Raw genomic sequence first — 21,542 nt, 5'->3', positions numbered from 1 at the left:
TGGGTCTGTGTGTAACCCAGCATGCAGTAGATTGCCATTAAGTGTGATGTTTAATCATCCCTATGAGTGACTGAGTCTCTGCAACACACTTAAATGTCTATAAACTCGGAGAAGCAACACAAACGAACACGGTGTGAACACGTAGGGCTAGGAATTGACTCCAAGTTCTTGCTGTGAGACAGCAACGTTACAAACTCAACCACCAAGCCTCTTCCTGCTGAAAAACTGCTTTATAATTTATATTACTGTAAGAGACCTAATTTCATTTCATTTCATTTTTATTGACACAGACGCACAGACATAGACATGCACCCACAAGGCTCCAGTTGCTGCTCTGCAACATGCAGTTTCACACTCAATTTACTGTTACCAAAAGGCCATGGACACATCAAATGCTGCCACAATGCTCTACAAACAGGCCAGAGGCTGGAGGGGTCACGCACCACTGAGTGAGCCTATGACCTCATGACTACATTAGGATCACTGCGTCTGCCTCGATCTTTCCGCAACTGTAAACCTCTGTGAGCAGTCTCTCGGTGTGTCTGCAGCATCGCACCAACACTGCCAGGATCACACTGGAAAGGCCCGGTGACAGCTGTCTTGCATTTCAGAAATAAAATCTCAGGTTTCAAAACATGCCGCCATAAGCGTATTTTAAATTCAGCTGAGGAAATAGTTCTTAACTAATGCATTGTATTTTTTTCTTTCTAAGATCTGTGCCATCTTGTTTGCCTCTGACTTAATCTACCACCTGTAGCAGACGTCCTGATGAACTTTTCTAAGACAGTGCAAGGGTAAGGGGTTTGATCCAGTTGGGGCCACCAATGTTGCATATGGACGTGCAAGGCCATTTGAATAGAATTTCCATCAAATACACACAATAAAATGTCTCAGAGGGCATTGCTGCACAGATTAAACATACAGAAATATATGAGAAAGCGTAATGATTTCCATTTGGCATTTTATTGGCCCTTACATAAGCCGTGCACAGACAAAATACAGAAAATAAGAAAAACCGACATGTCTGGATTGCAAAAAAAAAAAAAGTGGAAAAATAATGAGAACATAGATGCTGGTTGTGGGTAATGATGAGTCTAAATGTGAGGGCTAACCGCTCCAAAAAAACATGTGTGCTCGCTCTGTTAAGCGCCCTGTAAAAGCCTGTGCCAAGGGAGGGTACAGCAACCACCACCACCCAGTATCCCACCAGAACGAGCTTTTCATCCAGCCAGCTGCGTCTGAGGGTTGGTTTGTGTTTTCTATTTATTTATCAAAAACATCCAACAGTCAAGCCTTAAATGCAACCCTTAGATGGTGGACTGATGCTGTTTTCAGCAGCTCTCTGTTTCACATTCAAATTGTTACAAACAGTCTCACCTGGGAACTACCAACTGCAGCCACAGATCTTTACTGAGGACCTTCACAGGAGCTACTGATGATAGAGCTGCCAGTCGCAAACCTAAGTCATCTCTCAGGTTTTCCCCCACGTGGCCTGGGCTTCGAACATGTCCAAGCTGCAGCCGTCCCAACAAAAACTCAGCTATTCTCCATTTCTCTCCAGACAGGGGAAGCTGGCGATATCACCATGGTGCTTATTATCAGAAGGCAGCGTAATTTTTACTTTGAGGGACTATGGTGCATAATCAGCAGCTAATTTGTGTTTTGACTCGCTTTTCCACTTCACTTTCTATAACCTGAAGCATATTCAGTGCTTCCCTTATCTACTCTAAATCCTGGCGAATAGTTTTTTCCAACAGCAGGAAATGCTACAAAGCATGGGGACATAAAATCTATGTGAAAAACAGTTCTGCTCCTTCCTGAAATCCTGAAAATCCTTTAGCTCATAGGTGCATTATTACTGTACTTTTAACTGCATTTGCAACTTACATATCCGACAGTTACTCCCAGGAGCACCCCTCTTCTTCCCAGGTGCCTCGAAAGTGCCAAGAAACAATGTAATCATGTTGCCAGTAAGTGACCTACTGCCGCTGCTGTGTAAGCCGTAAGTTAATACCGCAGAGACCTCTCACTTGACTCATAACATCAGCAATCATTCCCCCTGCATGCCTAAATAAAACACATATCCACAGAGTGATGGCCCTTGTTAGCATGTGTTATGGGATATGTGAGGATGTTTTGCTCCCTGTCCACGGCTGGTCGGGTACTTGTGACACTTTTGATGTGGCTTTCACAGATGTTTCCATGCAGCCGTCTAAGTCACGGTTAAACATGCTGCAGAGATAATGATGAAAAGGTGACTGACGAAGGAGAGGAGAAGGTAAGGAAGAAGAAAAGAGAAGAATGACCTATTCGTTCAGCAGAGGAAAGGCTATCTGTGACAGCTGGAGAGACAGAACTGGGCCAGGTGTGTGTTAACTCTCTCCTGCTGCTTTTCTCATTATGGCTATCACCGAGGAGAGGAAGACAGAGAGAGAGGAGAGAAAGAGGAAGAAAGGTGGAGGAAAAGATGATGGGGGGAAAAAAGAATATGACAAAGGGCGGGGGCGGGGGGTTGGGGGGTTGGGGGGTTAAGGTCAAAGTAAAATACCAGTAAGTGAGTTGGAGGGAGTGGAATACGAGAAAGGCTCGAGTCAGGAGAGACAGAAAAAGGGCCAGGGAAGGACTCAGAGAGGAATGCTGGGAATGGGAAAGAGGAGAAAGACAGTGACAGGAGACGGAGTGGAAAAAAGAAGTGCCGGGAAGATGTGAAAAGGAGGGATTGAGGGAGAATAAAGGAAAGAGAGAAGGGGACGCTAAGAAAACATAGCAGACAGAGAGAGTGCTGACAGACAGCTGAAGAGAGACAAATGAAGGAAATGTGAGGTGGAGGTAAGGATGATCTGCCACTGCCACACACTCAAAACATCCTCTGTCTCTCTCTGCTGACCCCATATCAACCTCCAACGAGCATCAGCGCCTTTCACAATGCTTGTTAAACTGACTTTTAATTGAACTGTTTTGGTTATTGACACGTCATACTGTAACTCAGCACAGAGTGGCTAAATATGATCACCTGTGAGTGGGGCCCAGGGAAAAAATCACCTGTGGGGCCCCCAAACTCTTTATGCAATGATGTATCTATGTACCATGTTACCTTTAAGAACCAATCTGGTACGTGCACATGGCAGACTACACACTGCAGCTTCATTGCATGACTACAAACAGCTCTAGGTTCACAAAGTTACCAGATCATTTCTTTCCACTTCCATCAGGAAGTGAGAGCAAAACATCTGAATAAAGATAGAAAGATTAAAGGTTCTGCAGTATTTGGGCAAGTATGCAGTCATGAGATGGGACGTCTGCAAAAGCATCAATCTAAATAGTTTTGCATCTAGTATGTGTGCATGCTTTTAAGTGTGTTGTCTTGGCATATTACCAACACTGTTTAGACAGACCGTCTTTTAGTTGACACCCTTCTCCATCTATAGTCAAATATCCTGCTAAAGTGTCTTCAACATACTGCAAATAGCAGGGTCAGAGAGACGTGCTTAACCTATAATATGTAAAAGTGCGTTTCTGTCTCTAATGCATGCTCCTTTCGCTTCGCCATGTTTGCCTTTCTTCTTTTTATGGCATTAACAAGCAAGCGAACCGTCCCTCTCTTGGATCATTTAGCAAGCCTACCTTTGAACTAGCAGAAAGCCTAGAGCAAGGGTGTGCATGCATGAGTGTGTGTGTGTGTGTGTGTGTGCATGCGCTTGTGCCATACCAGCCTCTGCATGAGAGCAGGGTTTAGTTTTTTTACACACATACACCCGCGTACACATTTTCCTGCATCCAATAAGTCCCGTGATGCCTCGCACACAAACAGAGTTAAAAGCACCGGACAGAAACCTCAGAATACGATGAGACAATAACAGGGCAGCGAGATGCTTTGCTCGCTTTAATCTCAGTTATATGTTGAATTATGGAACCTCAGGCCAGAGAGAGTGTGGAGACTTAAAAGCCAAGGCTGCTAAGGCTGCTTGCTGTCCATGAACACGGCACTGTATTACTAAGAGCTCTAACTTCATAGCTTAATATTCAATTCAAGGGAAATATGAGGTCAGAATGGGAAACAAAGAAACTCCCATTAAAAAAAGTGGCAATAATTGCTCATTCATACTTCTGATAAACAAGACTAACTCACTACTTGTTTTGTAGTCTTATTTTTCTTGGTGTTTTGGAGGGAGCACTGTGACTGTACTTCCAGGGGAGGGTATTTTTAACCGGTGTGGCTGTACTGTAAACACCAGCCACTCTGTGTGTTCTCACTCCAAGATTTAAACACGGCGGCCGACAGCAGACTCCCCGCGGCACGAAAGGCAATGAAATACTGTGTGCGAGACAAAAAGCACCGGAGGAAGGAGGGAGAAGGAGCACTGGGAAGCACAATACTGTCTCAGATATTTTCCCGATTTCGACCCAGGGGTCATTAAGGAATCTCAGCAGTGTGGGGGAATGTTGCAAAAGTGGACAGACTAATGCAAGAAATGTGAGTGAGTCACATTAGTGGTAGTCGTTCAGCTGCAACATATGTTAAGCTAATCTGATTTTTTACATTTCTCTGCTTAATTTGATAATCTTATGGTTCAAAATCATGTGTTAGACCAAAAATCACTGCCATGTTTCCAACTTGGATCAGGCCAAGCGAGCTGAGGTGGACTCCCCTGTTAACACATTATTTCTGATTGGCTGAACAGACCACAGACTGTTGACCTTCGTGCTGCAAATGCCACTAAAGTTGCAAGGGCAAACTATTGCAGTAACTATTGCAGTAACAAACTTGGCCTTCATCCTTTTGTTATGCATGTCAGAGGTTTCAGCCAAAGCAAGTTTCATGCCAACTCTCACGACATGCTACTCTGAAGCTGTGGTTTCCTTTTCAAGAATGCAATTTAGGATCAATGAGAGTCTAACAAGCGCTCCGGGCTCATCGCAGTGTGTTTTAAAGATCGCTGCATGAACCTCGATGGCTGGAAGAAGTGCAAACATAGCACCGCTGCTTCTTCCTGCTCGTTAGCGTTCACACCTCCCTCGCGACGACAACTTCTCTTCCAGATATGGTGTCCCTCACGCGGCGAGTCAGACCACCCATGACCAGAACACATTCAGACACCCCCTGACAACTCATCCTATCCAACCCCCCCCCCCCCTTTTCTCTTTCACTGGAACAAGTTGGCCCCCTCTCGCTCCCTGTGTTCCCTCTGTTGTTTCAGCAGTGTCGGAGCCATTCGAGGGGGCAAGAACGAGAGCCGAGCCAGAAAGAGCTTGGATCCACTGACGTGCTGGATAAAACCATGAATGCTTCGCTGCTAAAACTGCGGTCAACTACGGTTCAGATGACAAATATTCCACCAGTTTCCTATTGATAATCCTCCTTTGCAGCACTCCAAATGTCATAACAGATGCAGTGTCACTGCAAAGGAGCTAACCAATGGAAATGTTGATTATAAGTGACTGTGATGGCAGCGCTAAGTGCATATTTTTCTCATGTATACAAATATATGAAGTCTGTTTAGTGTTACATAAAAGTGAAGCAGTGAATTTGTAAATATTGCAGCACAATTCTGTATGGACGGCATGATCAAGGCCTGCAAACACGAGTCTATGTATGTTTATTTTCGTCGTTTCATTTCAATTTTGTCACAATTACATATCACATAACCTGGATTACAGGGGAGATACCACTTTAAAGCTTGTAAACGGCTTGATTGCTTGATGGAGTGTTTGCAGTAATTCAAAGATTGTGTGCATGCAAATGCAGCCACTGTAGCGTGAAAGCCTTGCATGCAGACATGGGCAGAAAAAACTGAAGAGAATGTGTGAAAGTGATAAAAAAAAAAGAAAAAAAGGGAGAGAAAGAGGACAAGTGAAACTCAGGCCCACCCAGAGAAAGAGAAAAAGGGAAGCGGAGGTTTGTTTACATTCTACTCACTCACTCAAACCCACTGGACCCTGACATTATTCCCTGGGGGAGTCCACCTCGCTTTCCTACTTTGAACCCACCCATGTCGTTGCCGAGAGCAGGCCAGAACAGGAGATGCATCAAACAAGAAAAATATACAACGACAGACCCTGATTATTCTCCAGTCCTCAGTGTCTACAACACACACACACACACACACAGAGAATCAACAGGATGTTTTTTGTCCTCTAAGTGGGTGAGTGTGTCTGGCACTTGTCCGCACTTCCGGCAAACATTTGTGTACTTATTCTGGAGGAGCTACATTCCGGGATGAGATTTCACTGACAACAGATGCCAGAAAAAACAGCAGCCTACAAATGGTCATGACTGGTGTATACAACGAGCTGCATTTCTGAGATAAAGACACATTCATGTCATCCAGCATGACTCACACCAGAGACAGGCATGTCACAGCAGACTGACAGCAGAGCAGGATCACTTCAGGATTCATCGTGTGTGCATTGATGCTGCATTCAGTTGCTTAAAGAACCTAACTGAAGGCCATGCAGTTGTGAAGTCATTTTATTTTAATACATCTGTCTAAAGAAATGTTACGAGACCTGTAACTAGGCACGACTTGACTTTCCCAAACATTTTTCTCTCGGGGACGGAGTAAGTAAGTGTGCAATAAAAACCAGGGACTTATGTGGTGACTCTAAACGCTAAACTCATTGGTGTTTGGAAGCTGACCTGACCGAGTCTTCATCACGCTGGTGAACTCCAGTTAATTGGCTGTATTCTCAGGGTCAAGACCAAAAAAGGCCTGGAGATTAGAGGAGCGAGCTCATCACTGGAATGTCATTGTTCTGAATGTGACATTTGTGAAGAAGGTTATTAAATGAATTTAACTCAAATCGCAGGCAGAGGTGTAAGACAGCATTTGCTGGGAAGCATCAAGGAGTGAATAGACGTATCTTTAGATCAGTCCCATAGACACACACACACACACACACACCTTTTTTCAAGGATGAGTAAAGCTGAATCCAATCAACTTCATTTGTTTTTCTTCCATACTGTAGATTGAATAAAAAGGTGTGACGCAAACTTCAAATTAGCCGCTGAACAAGTTCCTGCGCTGTGTGATTTGGACAGCTGACAAAACTCCTGATGCGCAAGATAATTCCCTATCAGCCATGGTGGCGCTGACACTTCATTAAAGCCCAGTCGACTCAGATAAGCGGTTCATTCCAGCTCGTCATCCCGCAGTGCCCGAGGCAGTGACTGATGTGAACTGTCAGCGGAGAGTACAACAGGAAGAGCGAAAGTCTCGCCTTGTTCTCATTTCTATCGCGGAGGGGAAATGCTCAGACGGGAACCCTCGGAAGAGTGCAGGTGTTGCACAACGCAACCGAAGACGCTGGCCACCTGCTTATGTTTGTGAGAGCTGTGTAACATGAACATCAGTCGTGTTAGTTAGCCGGGGACACACAGGCAGCAAGCACACAGGCACAACTTAAACAAAGCCAAGTGATTAGCTGAACCACACTCAGAATGATGTGATTGTGACGCCATCAGGAGGAGTTTTAGGGAAGTATTAGAATTCACAGGGTGTTGATTTCACATTACCAGATCTTATGGTAAAAACACACAAAGACTGCAATAATTCAAGACATGTTGTCACTTAGAGCATATGCAAGTAGCTAAATCCCTCAGGGTAACGGTTAGATTAAAGTTTAACTAGTCAATTTAAGCAAAGGCAAAAGTCGAGGCAGTGTGCCAATGGTGATGCTTCATTTTTGGTTGCAACGTCACCGTCACAATGTCCAAAACTCCAACAGCTGTGCTTCATGATCAGTGCAAACACGAAGCAGCTACAAACATGTAAGGTAACAAACACCTGTGCACGGAGAGGAAAAATGCAGACACAACTTGTGGACACTTGTATAATACTAGGCGCAGTCTATTGTGCAGCACTGCGGATCCACGAGGGATTATCTGTCACACAATACATACAGACAGTATTAATGCAGCTGCAATTAGCAGTAAGCAATTCTGAACGATGCCCGAAATTAACCTTGTCTGGGCATCTTAATTGTGCCCCTCACACACCACGAGACAGCCCGGTGGAACCCTGCATCGCTTTGTGCAGCATTCAGTGAGGCATGGTTACATCTGTTAAATGTGAAACCTCTCCACCCAAACACAGCGGAGGGCTCGCAGTGTCAGGCTGAACTGCAGATCGAATTTGTTTCAGCGGAGCTTAACGTTCGCTTGGACTTCCTCGTCGGGCCTGCTGTCTTCTGCAAACACCTTACCAAAGAAAGAACAAATCCCTTCTTTCTCTCCGCTAGTTCTTAACCCTTTTGTTTATTTTTCTTGTACTTGTGTCACGATCATTCTGCATGTACTGGAATATTATCGGGGTACAGTGATGCTGATTCTTGCATTTCTGCCTGCTCAAGGAGTTTCAGTCTTAATTCACTGTTATGCTGACTTCATGTTCAGCACGACTGGCAAAAGAAAATAACACAAGCTTCATTATAAATAGGTCATGGGTCAAAAACTCCTTTGATTAACTTCCTTATTGATCAAAGAGGTGTGATTTTCCATCACTGCCAACTAACTGAAATCTGAAAATTAAAAAAACAACAACAATTGTTTTAACTTCAGCAAACATCACCCAGGTTAGGATATGTTTAACCTCAGGCAAACAAGTCCGTACATGCTGGCACTAATGTACATAGGGGGGGGATTGCATGTGCGCTAACAAGCATGCAGTCACGGTCATGCACTGCACATGTGCACACAATCCTTCACTTGATCCCGCTTGATAATAGGACTCGAAACCAAACAAGGAGTGTTGGTTAATGTGAAGGAGTAATGACAGCGTTTATTCCACCTTCTCTCCCTTTTTTCCTCTGAAAGCCTCGAGAGTAAAGCTCTTAAGGGACTACACAACACAATTAGACAGACTAATTACCCCCTCCATACCTCCAATTCCTCACCCACACCGACAGGCTGGGGCAGGCAGGAGAGTTCTGCCTGCCTACAAGCTTCCCAAGGACAGTGACTAAAGTAATGAAGCACTGGTTGTACATTTTTCCACGCAATTTAGGGGGGGTGCTCCATCCATAGGAGCAGCAGAACAAGGCTCAAATCTTGCAAACCACCAACAATAAGAAATTAAAGAGTCAGATAAGTGTCAGAGCTATAGCACACTTGCAGCAAGAGCTTGGAGATGATAGCAAATGAAGTCACAAAAGTTGAGGAGGTAGGTGTGGGAAGCCTGCATGAAGGGTTTCAGTTTCAGAATATGATGTGAGATGGATGCTGACACAAGTCAGATCAGCCTTCAGCTTCGTCTTCCTCAAACTCTGCTAAAAAAAAAAAAAACTCTAAGAGGAACCCAGTTGTGTTAACAAGCTGAAAGTCAAGCTGAAGTTGTCAGTTAAGCAGCAGGTTAATGATGTCCAACCCCCACACTCACACACACACCCACCCTCGTAGTCACCCTGCAGGCGATTTGGAATCAGCCACGGACACGCTGGGAGGATTTAGAAACAGGGGAGCGCTGACCCGCACTTTGATGTTTCCTGCCCACGTTTCCTCCAGGTCACGAGGAAAAACCGGCAGCTTTGTTCAGTATCAAAAGTCTGAGAGCCAGAAAAAGAATCGGGGTCAGGGAGTCTTTTCATTTTTTTGTGTCTCTGTTGGGAAGTCCTGTAACGGCAGAAAGAGGCAGCGTGGGGCAGAGGGGAGGTGGAGAAATCAACCAGCCAAACAGGAAAGTTTCAGTTTGCTCAGTCTGACAGTTCTGGATGTGGGATGGGCTGAGGCGCTGCTGAAACTATTTGGCGGGGAGTTTTGAAAACCTCCTTCCTCCTCAGGACGGAGCAACCCCGCCTTCTCTGTTGCAGCCTGAGAAAGTGAGCCAAACGTCTCTGCAAAAAGGAAAGGACTTGGCACAGCCTGAGTTTGGTATGGTGAACCACTTAATGCTCGTCTATTAAAGCATCCGCAACATTTTGATGCTCTTGGGGGTATTAGGAATATGCTCTGGGAATGAGGGGGCACGCCGGTAATCTATCTGAAATATTACCCTGCATGGGAGACAGAATGGGGAGACAACCAGGGGAAAAGAGTCTATTCATGTTCACTTAACCTTTGGGGCTTCTCCGGTAGCACTCATTACCCATGTATTAGCTTTCCTTCCCATAGAAGAGCAGACCTGGTTCACTTCCCAGGTAAAGGTCCTAATAGTCTAGACTAAATACTTCAAAACACACGAACCCCTAAACTCTCCCGTCTGGCCACTAACACACACACGCACACGCACACACACACAGTGATTAGTAAATTATGCACAAACCGAGCGGGCAGTTGGATGAGGTAATACACTGACAGTGATACATTACTCATCTAGTTCCCCTCTTAGTTGATGATAAAAAACACAGCGACGTCATCCCCCCGTAGCACGCATGACTCATCACCGTGTGCTCAAAGTCTGTTTCAGACAGACACCTGCTAACACCACGACGGGGAAAGCGAGCATGGCAGACAGAGAGAGAGAGAGAGAGAGAGAGAGAGAGAGAGGGAGCCTGACAAGGCTGACACTGTTGGCTGTCTCATGCCTGACACCTGTGGAGTGTCACTGCCTGCTCTGTATACAGATCCACTAAACAGATACACAGCAAGAGTCTGTCCATCTCCACTAACCTTGCAGATCTTGCTCTCCTCTGTCTCAGCTCTGGACTTCCCTTCAGGCGTCCTCTCCTGCTGGTACTCAGACTTGATTGATAGCTGGCACGAGAGCCCCGGGGCGCCCTCACCTGCCCTGAGCTCCTGCTGCCGGGCCATGTAGCCCTGCGAGGTGGCCGCTCTGACTGCACTGGGGATGGGGAGAGCAGTATGCACTGGCTTGTTGCCCACCGCGGAGGGTTGCCTGAGCTTGGAGGCTACGCCAACCACCGGCATGGTACTTCCCAAGCACAAAAATAATAACACAGGAGTGTGAGAGGAGGTCCAAAAAGTACCGTGAGGAAAGGGAAAGAAATCTGCAGTGACTCCTAGTGATGTCTGGCACAGGAAAGGAAGGGAAAAACAAAACAAAACAAAACAAAAAAAAAGAAAAGAAAAAGAAAAAAACAGCAGTTGCCTCTCAGACTGAGAGGAAAGCAACTGCCCTCATTCTGTAGCCTACAGCAAGCAGGACTCACAGAAACTGAGAGAGCTTCTCCTTCCTCCCTTTCACTCCCTCCTCCTTCTCCTCCCACAAGCAACACTCCTCCCTCCCGCTCCCTCTCTCCCTCTCTCTCTCTCTCTCCCTCTCCCTCTCCCTCAGAAGTGTACCACAAAGTCAGCCTGAACAGTTCAAGGGGGGGTGAACTCCTCTGGAAGGTATAACCAGCACTCTGCAAAACCGTGATTACCGAGACCTGGCTGAGTGTGTACGTGCCTCTGTGTGTGTGTGTGTGTGTGTGTGTGTGTGTGTGTTCAGCGCTCTCCAACACAACTGTCAAAACAGCTCTCTTTCTCTCTCCCTCTCTCCTCACGCTAAGACTGAAGACTAGAAATAGACGCTCTCTCTCCGTCTACATCTGGAGCTGCCCCTCCCTTTGATGAGAGAAATAGTAAAAACGTGAGAGGGGAAAAAAGCCTGAAGAGTTCCACATAATAAGGAAATCTAAAAAAGACTATTTGAGCATTGAAACACAACCCTTATTCCAAGAAAGTTGGAACACTGTTAAAGACATAAATAAAAGCAGAATTCAGTCATTTGCAAACAGACTGTGTTTACTGACAACAGTGTTCCTCATGTGTTCACAAAGTGGTGAACCTCGCCCCGTCCTCGCCTTTCCAGGATGCCCCTTTCATACCCAATCATGACACTATCACCTGTTACCAATCAACCCGTTTAACTGTGGAATGTTCCAAACAGGTGTTTTTGGAGCATTCCACAACTTTCCCAGTCTTTAGTTGCTCCTGTCCCAACTTGGTTGAAACGCTGGGCTGCATTAAATTCAGAATAAGCAGATATTTATAGATATCAATCAAGTTGATGAGGTCAAACATTGAATATAATGTCTTTGCACTGTTTTTTATTAAGTATAATGTCAAAAAGGATTAGCAAATGATCACACGCTGCTCACAGTGTCCCAACTTTTTTTTTGGAATTGGGGTCATAATAAAAACAGAATTTCAGCATGAACAGCTCTTGGAGCTGTCTTTGTGAGAAAAACACCCTTTTTTTTTTTTTTTTTTTTTTTTTTTTGTAACGTACTTTCAATCAGGTGCCAGAAAGCAAGTTTTGCTGTTGCTCAACTGGTTTCTACTGCAGATCTTAGTGTTGCAGTTGCTCTTGGCCTTGGATTGGAGTGTCTCACAGCAACTCATTCTTGGCCACACTCACTCGTTTCTTTTCTCTTTACTCTTCTTGAATGGAAACAAAACATTTTAAAAACAGCCTCATTGACTGTAAATATATAGAAAAACACAGTCAAAATGTCTACGTAATGACTAATTATGATATGCATGCACCCATTCTTCAGTATTTCAAAGTATGAATCTCTCCCACTTCAGCAGGTTATTTAACAGGAATATGGCAGCGGTGGCTCCATCCAATACACACTAATGAATCCTGGAACCTTTGGAAATGGACAAGCCTCAATATGCTTCAAGCAAAGTGCTGGTTGGATCGTCTGCGAGCGTTTCAAACAACTTTCTCCCTTCAGATCTGCTTTTCATTCTTACCACAGTTATTTGTGTCACTTTTCATGTGTACAGCTGACTATAGCACCGTGAATGCCTTTAAGCAGAGGCTGTTTAACAGTGTGTCCTGTTATGCCCCAAACATTCATTCCATGTTGCCCCTCCCTATGATTCTGCCATCTGTGTGTGTTTGTGTATGGCTGTTTGGAATAGGTATAACAGCTTTTAAGACAGAGTCAGTGACCTACCTTACTGACTTCTTGGCTTAGTAGATTTCTTTGTACAGGATTTAATCCATTGTTTGAGCATTTAGAAAGCCATGATTGGTGTATATTATCCCTTATGTAACTTCTTATATCTCTACATGTTGTTGAAAGATGGGAGATGCCGACTAGTACTAAGCTTTCTTCATGGATTACAAATAGGACAGAACATGTTAAATATGGTTGTACACAACTCCAGGAGTACTGCTGCTATGGATAATGTCTTCTATTCGATGTTTGGTTGCTTGGTGAGACAGATGAGCCGTACTGTATTTGGACTGCATTAAGCAGACACAATATGACATGTGGCTACTTTTCTTCCTTGTCTAACTTGTCTATGTGAGACATAAAAGGGAGTGAAAGTTTTATATGGAAAGGCTCCATCTGGTTCAGTTTAGAGCGGCGAGGAGATGTGCTAGAATCAGAGGAGCAGTGTCACGGCCGCCAAACTGAAACTTTTTAACGCGGCAGTGTCCAGTAAAAAGTGCAGGGGAAGGAGGAAGACCAAACACAGGGCTCCTTAAAACGCCTCTCCTCCTTCAGGCCTACAGTCTCCTAGTACCCCCTTGATGCTTTGGAGCTGAGGCTGAACTCCGACTTCTAAGGTGAGATGTCAAAATCCTTGAAGAAATCAGTTAAGTATGACATGATTATTTTACACACCGCTGCTTCCTCTTCTACTCACTTTCATACTGCCTCAATGCCTTGGACAGTCAGTTGCCTTAATATGGACCCTGCTTCCCCCAGCCCAGAATAGCACCGGCTTCTCCAACATGTTTTCAATCAGGCACCAGGGGCTATCATGACAAGCCTAAAACAACAGGATACCACGTGAATGAATGGAGCAAGTCCAACGTCGACTTCTGCTGCCTGCTGAGCTGCACGAATTGGAGCACACTTGGCGGGCATCCAACTTCCGAGGACCGTCTGGAACTGTCCGGAAACCCGTCTCTGACGAGGTCCCATCCTGGAGGTGCTGAGTTGAAACAAGCTTACACCAAACCTCAGAGAGATCTTAAGAAAACCTCTCACTCTCCCCCATTTTTGGTTGGTTTCGAGAGATAATCACCTTACTCTGCAAAATAATTGCCCAGTGGGAATGAGCGTGTCTGTGCTATGTGAAGGTAAAAAGCCCAACGCTGTAATACAGCGCTGAAAGTTCCTCGAGCAACAACAGTGAAACCCTCCAAAGTCAACATCGGCTAAGCGGATTTCAGGTTCACTTCCGTCCACACAAATCAATTTGGGCAGGTCAGCACCCTCGTGTTTGGCCACCATGGCTGACCACCTCTCTAAAAATAGTCTAACGGCCAACTGTGTCATGGTTGAAATGTGTATAGGACAGGGTGAAGTGCGGAATGGAATGAATATCAATGGGTGGAAGATATTGACAAAGGGAGATTAAGTGGTCAGAGCGTATGCTGAATTCAGAGTAATATTGGGTAATATTTCAAAATCTGTAGGCGTCAGACAGAAAAGCAATCAGGAGGGCTGTAGTTGAGACCACCTCGGTTAAGTCCAGGTCCATTTCAAGACCGAGTCCAATCGAATTTCAAAACAGAGTCTGAATAATTAGTCACAGCTAAGACAAGGAAAAGATCAAATCATTCAGTAATCCCTACAGCAAGTGGAACAAGACTGAAACAGGAAAAAGAAAATATACGTCTGTTAAAAAGTAAAATGAATTACTGTGAGCAAAGATAATACAACCAATCCCTTCAACTTCACAACTGGACTCATGAATCTGTACGAGCAATGAGGCCCGAAAGTGATAAAAAGCAGAAGCAGCTTCATAAACCTAAATGCTTCTTGAACATTCTTACTCTTCTTCTCTGTATAGGAAAATAATTGCCTGTGCCTTCTGTGTGTTGAATGACATTATTCACACATGGTCTTTGCTAAGTTTGCTGCTTTATCTTTCAAATGTTTTTACTTTCCCGCTGCCTGGCACAAGCTGATGATGTAAAGCAGAGCCTGAGACCAAACTGCAGCAGCCATACAGCCATATTCATCTTTTTCACAAGAACTGCAGACAACCTGTTGTTAAAAAGCCTTATTTTGGCACAGACATGAAAAAAGGCTTCACTGCACTTCAATTTAAGCTCCTGTGACTATTCCTGCAGAGGCTGCTCTACAAAGCGTCCCTATTCTAGGTTTCCGACAAAACCACCACTAAATATCTGGTGGAGAGGGAACACATTCCAGTCAGGGGAGGCGGAAGGTGGAGGTGGCGGTCAAGGAGGCAGCGATCAAAGTCAGGAGGATGACTGTCCCGACCGTCTGCACACACCGCGAGCTGCAGCTGAAAGCAGCGTCGTGTTCTTCACCCAAACTTGCTAAGTGCTGCTCCCCACAGGCAGCTTCTGACACAATAATTCAGCACAGTGTGGAATTGGGTCCTCCTTCAAAAATAATACTCTTATCTGTGCTTTAACCTACAGCTTCAGTTGTCTGACTGCAGGCTAAAATATGTGTCTCGCGAAATGTATTCCTCCTCATTGAGTTTCAGGCCAATTCAGTGATGTTCGTGTCAATGTTCTGTGGTTTGGTTGCTGTTGAAAAACAAAACGAATCTAATAGCAGTTCAGTCTCATAGAATAACAGACATTTCTGGGTCATGGAATCAATAATGTCATGTGTTTATTATCTATTCCATGCAGTGGGTGGATGGTAACCTGTACTGGTTGATGTGTGTGGTTTATATGGAAGATAGCGCCCTGGGTCACATGACGTCAGCGCTGAGGTTGTGCTGTGGCTGTGAAAACAAACACGCCGGGGTATTAGAGATAAGAGGGGTCAAACGCCTTCCACCCTCCCAGCATGTACACACACACACACACACACACACACACACACACGATCACACGCGGAGTCTAAACACATCCCCCAGGGAGGCTGGCTAGATAGTCACGCACCTGGCCCTGTCAGCACTGTGAATGCTATCAGTCAACCGCATGTCAGACTACATGGAAAACAAAACAAACACATGCTTACGCTGGCACATGCACAACAAAGAGATGGCTGAGCGTACGGAGGCATGTACAGCGGATCAGTGAACACAGGCATGTGCCATTAACACACATCAAGCGTGACCAGGGAGGACGTAAACACACACTCGCTTTCATCCTCTGCTTCAGGAATCACAGATAGATTCCTGCTCCTCAGTCAGCCTTTCTCCGTCGTCAATGACCCATGCAAAACAAAAATGTACCTTGGTTTTGCATTACAAGTCCAGCATTCAGAAAATTCACTTAAAAGTACAGCATCAGTTGTAAAATGTACATGTCATATTTGCCAACTCTATCATCACATCACTCACTCACTTATGCACTTCCTCAATCACTCAGTCAACAACCTGCACGCTTCCTCTTGCGTTCCCGTCCTAACTTAATTCTCTCACCCTTTCACAGAGATATTTTCTCTCTCTGCTGCTCCACCTCTTAAGCAATGATATTAAAGTCCCATAGCTCATGTTGCAAGTCAAGTGATCCACCACCTCTGGGGTCAGAGCCTGGATCCAGAATTATAGCAAGAACATTCAGGGATGTCAAGAGAGCTGTTGACACGGCTTTTAATATCCATCGCATCGTGTTGGAGGAGTGAAACGAAAACACATCGTTTCTGCACTCTGACACAAGGATGAAAGGATGGTACAAAGGGGGATAACAGAGGAGATGGTGATGACAATACATCATTTTAATGCAGCCTCTCCTACATGCTTACAACTACTCTTAAGTGCTCTCCACTTTTTCAACGACAGGGTTCTATTATGGTGAGAAATTCTAAGAAAGCAATTTTGGATGACACTTTAGGCAGGAAAGTACCACTCAAAGTTAGCTCTTACACATTATGACAACTGCTATGCGTCCTGTTAAACACGACCATGCAGCTCACCCTTCCATCACAAAACCATCGCTTTAGAGTCTCCACTGTCAAAAGTTTCCTCACTTCCCCTCAGTAAAAAACAGTGCACTTTTACGCTTGGCAAATTGAAAGGCCAATGACTTCCAGTCCTCGCGGCCGAGTCGGCGTAAATCAATCCCATTTATGACCATCACATTCCTTTCCCTTGCGATTGGCTACGGTCTTCCCCACATCCACCCCGCATCTCCATGTTTCCCTTCTTGTGAAAGACTTGTGTCCAAGGCGAATCTTGGATTTCACAGCTGGAGTTGATAAAGTCCTGAAGTGCTGAATGGGACTCTTCCCTGAAAAACAACAAGCAGGAGAGGGGATGTAGAGTTGTCCCAAAGCTGTGCTGAAGTGCTGCAGGAAGAGGCTGCTGTCCAATAGAGGGTGCTACCAAACACAGACTTCTGGAAAAGAACAAACTTCTCCAATAAAAACTCGACTTGATGAAATAATTAAGTCATATTTTTGCCTAATATTCACTTTGCAGTTACTGCATCTTGTCATGCTATATCAGAGCAGCCGTAATGGAACAAATGACTGGAAGTGTAACTCCACACTGCTGCACAGCTTAAAGAAGTGGCAGTCAGAAATGAACACCAATAACTAATTAAAATACAATCCAATTTTGTGTGAATGGAAAAGGAATGGCAAGAGAAAATTCAGCCAAATGACTGAGACAGCGTGGCACCATCCTCCGCTCCTTCAGTGTCATCCCAAGCCAAACACAACACCGAACTGATGCGCAGGAATGTTCGAGCACTTATTACTATTGTTAGTGAATTACATTTTTGCATGACAGGTCGAGCGCAGCAGTTATCACATAAGGGTTGAAATTGTAGGAGGATGTTTATGTCCAGCGTGGCTACAGGCAGAGATCCCAACAACAACAGTGAAGTGAGTCACAAGTGTCTTTTACGATGAGTAATGATGACGAGGCGTATCTTTGGATATCGTTCTCCCCTTGTGAACAAAAAGAACTGCAAGACTGACACCAAACCAGAGTCCAAATTTTCAGTTTCACAGTGGTTTTGGTCCAGTTGTGACACTTACATGGAACATAGAGAAACCTGATTATTAAGCCTGTTGATACTTGATTCTAACAGTATCCAGGTGTCTGTAAGACTCTGCAGTATCTCAGCTACTACAATTTCTGTACCAACTGACTCACTGTTTCATCCATAATCACAGCGGGGGTCTTTCGTAAGCTGCATTCAATGTTTTCTATATGTGGTTTTTCTTTTTAAGGTGGCTTATTCCAAAATACATTATCCACTGCTCGTGATCATTATCTACAGTATATCTCAACGTGTTTTCAGAAGTCTGCAGGGAGATGCAGATGAAAATGTGGACTGATTGTACAGACAGCTGGAAAAGCACATTCATCTGTGACAATATACACCAGCTCTGTCTAAAATGTTGGTTCCCAATAGAACATGACTCATGAATCAATCACCACAAACAACTACTCATCCTGTGGGAAACACGACTAACACCTGGTTATTATTCCAGACTTTCAGTCTACAAGCTCCCCATCAGGGCATCGAGCTCAACCTGCCCCCAAGTGTTTCTGCACACATGCATTGTGACATGCTGCAATCTCCAACAAAGAACCAATCGAAAGCTGATGCTGAAATGCTTCCTTAAAGTCAAGTCCACTTGAGAATCAGCCATCGCATGGAGACAAGATGAAGACAAACTCAGCTCAAGGGTCATGGCCATTCAGCTCTCCAGGAGACAGACTGCAGGAAACTCTGCATCAACTGACAGGAGGCTCATCTCAGCAGTCCTCTCACCACCTCTCCATCTTGACTCCACCGGGGACACATTGATCATGCTGTATTCATAGAGTGATGTTTTATTGCAAGTGCAAGTTTTATTGTGAAGGTCTAACAATGAAAACTATGCAAATAGTCGAGTCAGTTCAATGCAGAACTTTGCTCCCGTGATGAGAGAAAATGACTCTCAAGAATTCTTATTACATTCAACACCTTCATAATATCGACAAAGAGGGCCTGTTTGAACCTCATAAGCTCTATTCAAACAACAGACAAGTGTTCTTTATCCCCTGAGTAACTTGATTAAGCCTCATTACTTTCAAATGTGTGCTAAGACACACACACAGCTTTTAACCTCCATCCCCTGGGCTGTAAATAGGGAAAGCTTGTTGTTTGCTCATCTGATAAACACATACTGGTGTCATCTGTGGCTGGCCTGGGGTTGCTTTGACTCTCCCTCATTAGCAGTGAGGCTCGCATAACGTCCGCTTCAACGCCGTCTGAGAGCGCCGTCTGATTAAAGAAGAGGGTTAATAGCTGCCCGACTGCCTTCAGCCGTACCTCTCGAAGCTTGTCAACAGGTCCAGATGTGAGCGTGCATCTATGCGTTCTCATGTAATACAGAACATACAGAAATGTGTCCGCTTACATGAAAAGACAACCACACTGACATTGCATGATAACGCACACACATGCACAACAAACAAGCAGACTGAACCAGCCTGTGTTCACTGTACAACGTCTCATTATGTTTAATGTCTACTCAACAGCACTAGCTTGTTAAAGCTGCCTTTAAACACAGCCTCCGGCACTGTACTGTACACGCTCACTGTCTTGTAAACTACACACAGCCGTTACATAAGTTATAGGAAAAAGCAGCTGGTGGGCGCCTCTGCTCTCTTGTGATTTATGATGCGATGAGGAGGGGGAGAGGAGAGCGAGGACAGTCGTCTAATTGGTACACTCTGACCCACTGTGCAACAATTCACAGGTTTTCTGAGAGATCCAGATCCACCTCCACAGCTGAGCCGGCATGAGCAGGAAGTGTGTCTACCTATGAGTGTATATGTGCGTGACAAGACAGTGGGAGTTCCTCTCCTCTGACACAGATGTGTCGGCTGTACATCCTGTTGACTGGGACGATGTTGAAGCAGACGGGGCCCCCTGCTCCTTAAATTGCAAAATAATGATTTCGTGAAAAGATTCTTCATTCCCCAAACACGGGATATGCAAAGTTAATATGATAACTATGGGGTTTTATTTGGGGTTTTTTGGTCTAAATGCTGTTTCGGAGAATCAAATTCTGCTGGAAACCAAATATTTATATAATATGAGAATTTTAGTGGTGATGTTTTGACGTTTTGGGGTTTATATGCAGTGTTTCCTCTAGGATTTTGTTCTAACTGCTGAAATGAATGAGTTTTGTTTTGTACCACCAGAAGACGTGTAGCAAATCCGCTCACACGAGAAGGGCTTCAGACACATATTTGCACACAGCTGTAGGTGTCAGGCTAAGTTTAATAAAACGCTTCAAGCCCATCCCAGAGAGCCTATGTCCATTGGTTAGTCTTGCCTGTCCTGATCGCTCTCCTGTCCTTCTACTCTGCCTCTTTCCTCTGTCTCCTCTTGTCTAATAATGGAATGCATGAAGTAAAGTACTTGATCAAGCAACTGACAAGAATGAAATGAAACAACTACTGGCCATTTTCACATTTCACATACAACAACACACCCATCTTCCCTCCTTAGCTTAATCCAGCTAAAGATCCGCAAAGATCACGATAGTTCAAATGTGTGCAGTGTGTTTGTGTACAAAAAGCCGTTCATGTTAAATGTATGAGTGCGTTGCTGATGCAAACGAGCGAGTCTCTAAATCTCTGCTGCTCCTCTTTGCTGCTGATCTTCCTTCCCCTGCTGTCTCCATCAATCAGTAAGATGCTACCAAAGCCTTGGAGGCAATACAGTGTAATGTCTGTGTGTGTGTGTGCATCTCACAGAGAGAGACACACACGCACACACCCACACACCCACACACACACACACACACACACACACACACACACACACACACACACTTCTGAGAGCAAATAACTGAGAGAAAGAATGAGGATCAGAAAAAAGCAAGAGGCTGTTTGTCTGTGCATTTGTGTGTGTGTTTGTATAAGTAGTAGTAAAAGAGAAGCCAGCATCCATTATTCAGTGTGTGTGTGTTAGTGTGTGTGTCTGTGTGCACATGTGCATGCGTGTGTTTGTGTGTGTGTGTGTGTGTGTGAGAGAGAGAGAGACACACACAGAGATAATGACAGACACAGACAGAACAAGTGAGTAGCTTCAATGTGAACAGAAAATGAGGGGTAAAAAAAAAAGAGATAGTGGTCTGTAAAGAGTGTTTACTCCTGTGAATGTGTGTGAGGGTGTGTGTGTGTGTGTGACTAAGGGTGGTCCAGCGTGTGTGTTTACGCTCCTCTCTGTGTTTTTAGTGTGTCTGATGACAGCGGCTGAAAGCTTAATGGTGCTCTGTCTTGCATGGACCCTAGTTATTACAGGATTCTCTTACAGTTAAACAGCAACAGACACACACACACACACACACACACACACACACACACACACACACACACACACACACCTCTGGACCAGGTTAACCGATAAAAAGTGTGTGAGCGACCAGTATGCAAAGTAGAGATTACATTGGACTGGATTATATGTTTAGAAATCCTGCTGGAGCTAGAGTTCGTTAAATTGATCTAGTGAAGAAGCAAGTAGCAACAACATGATAATTAACAAAGTCAAGAAGGTTACTGATGATTATACACAGGGACAGATTAAAAAATTCAGCCTGTGACATAAATCCACTTTTTAAAATGCAGTTATTTAGAGTTTTATGATATTGCAAGTTTTGTGTACAGCAGCAAATTGCCTAAATATTGGTAGTCGCATGTCAAATATAACAGTCCAGAAGAGGGTTATGGTTAATGATCTTTCAGTCTGTGGTCT

At 44.6% G+C, this 21,542-nt stretch overlaps 1 protein-coding gene across 15 annotated transcripts in view; it reads right to left on the bottom strand.

Moving 5' to 3' along the window:
• Positions 1-21,542, bottom strand: part of nav3 (neuron navigator 3) — a 387,811-nt gene that overhangs the window by 174,027 nt on the left and 192,242 nt on the right. For 13 of the 15 annotated variants that reach the window (XM_076721926.1, XM_076721927.1, XM_076721928.1 and 10 more), the window contains exon 1: positions 10,604-11,099. The exons of the other annotated variants lie outside the window; for them this stretch is intronic. In XM_076721926.1, coding sequence (XP_076578041.1) covers positions 10,604-10,861 — 258 coding nt within the window. In that variant the 5' untranslated portion in view covers positions 10,862-11,099. Of the gene's footprint in view, positions 1-10,603; positions 11,100-21,542 lie in introns of those variants that run through there. 15 annotated transcript variants of the gene reach the window in all.

Source organism: Chaetodon auriga, chromosome 22, assembly GCF_051107435.1.
Source record: "Chaetodon auriga isolate fChaAug3 chromosome 22, fChaAug3.hap1, whole genome shotgun sequence".
In the NCBI taxonomy this organism is placed as follows: domain Eukaryota; kingdom Metazoa; phylum Chordata; class Actinopteri; order Chaetodontiformes; family Chaetodontidae; genus Chaetodon; species Chaetodon auriga.
Note: the sequence above shows the minus strand (reverse complement) of the source record. Positions and strands in the feature narration are given on the sequence as shown.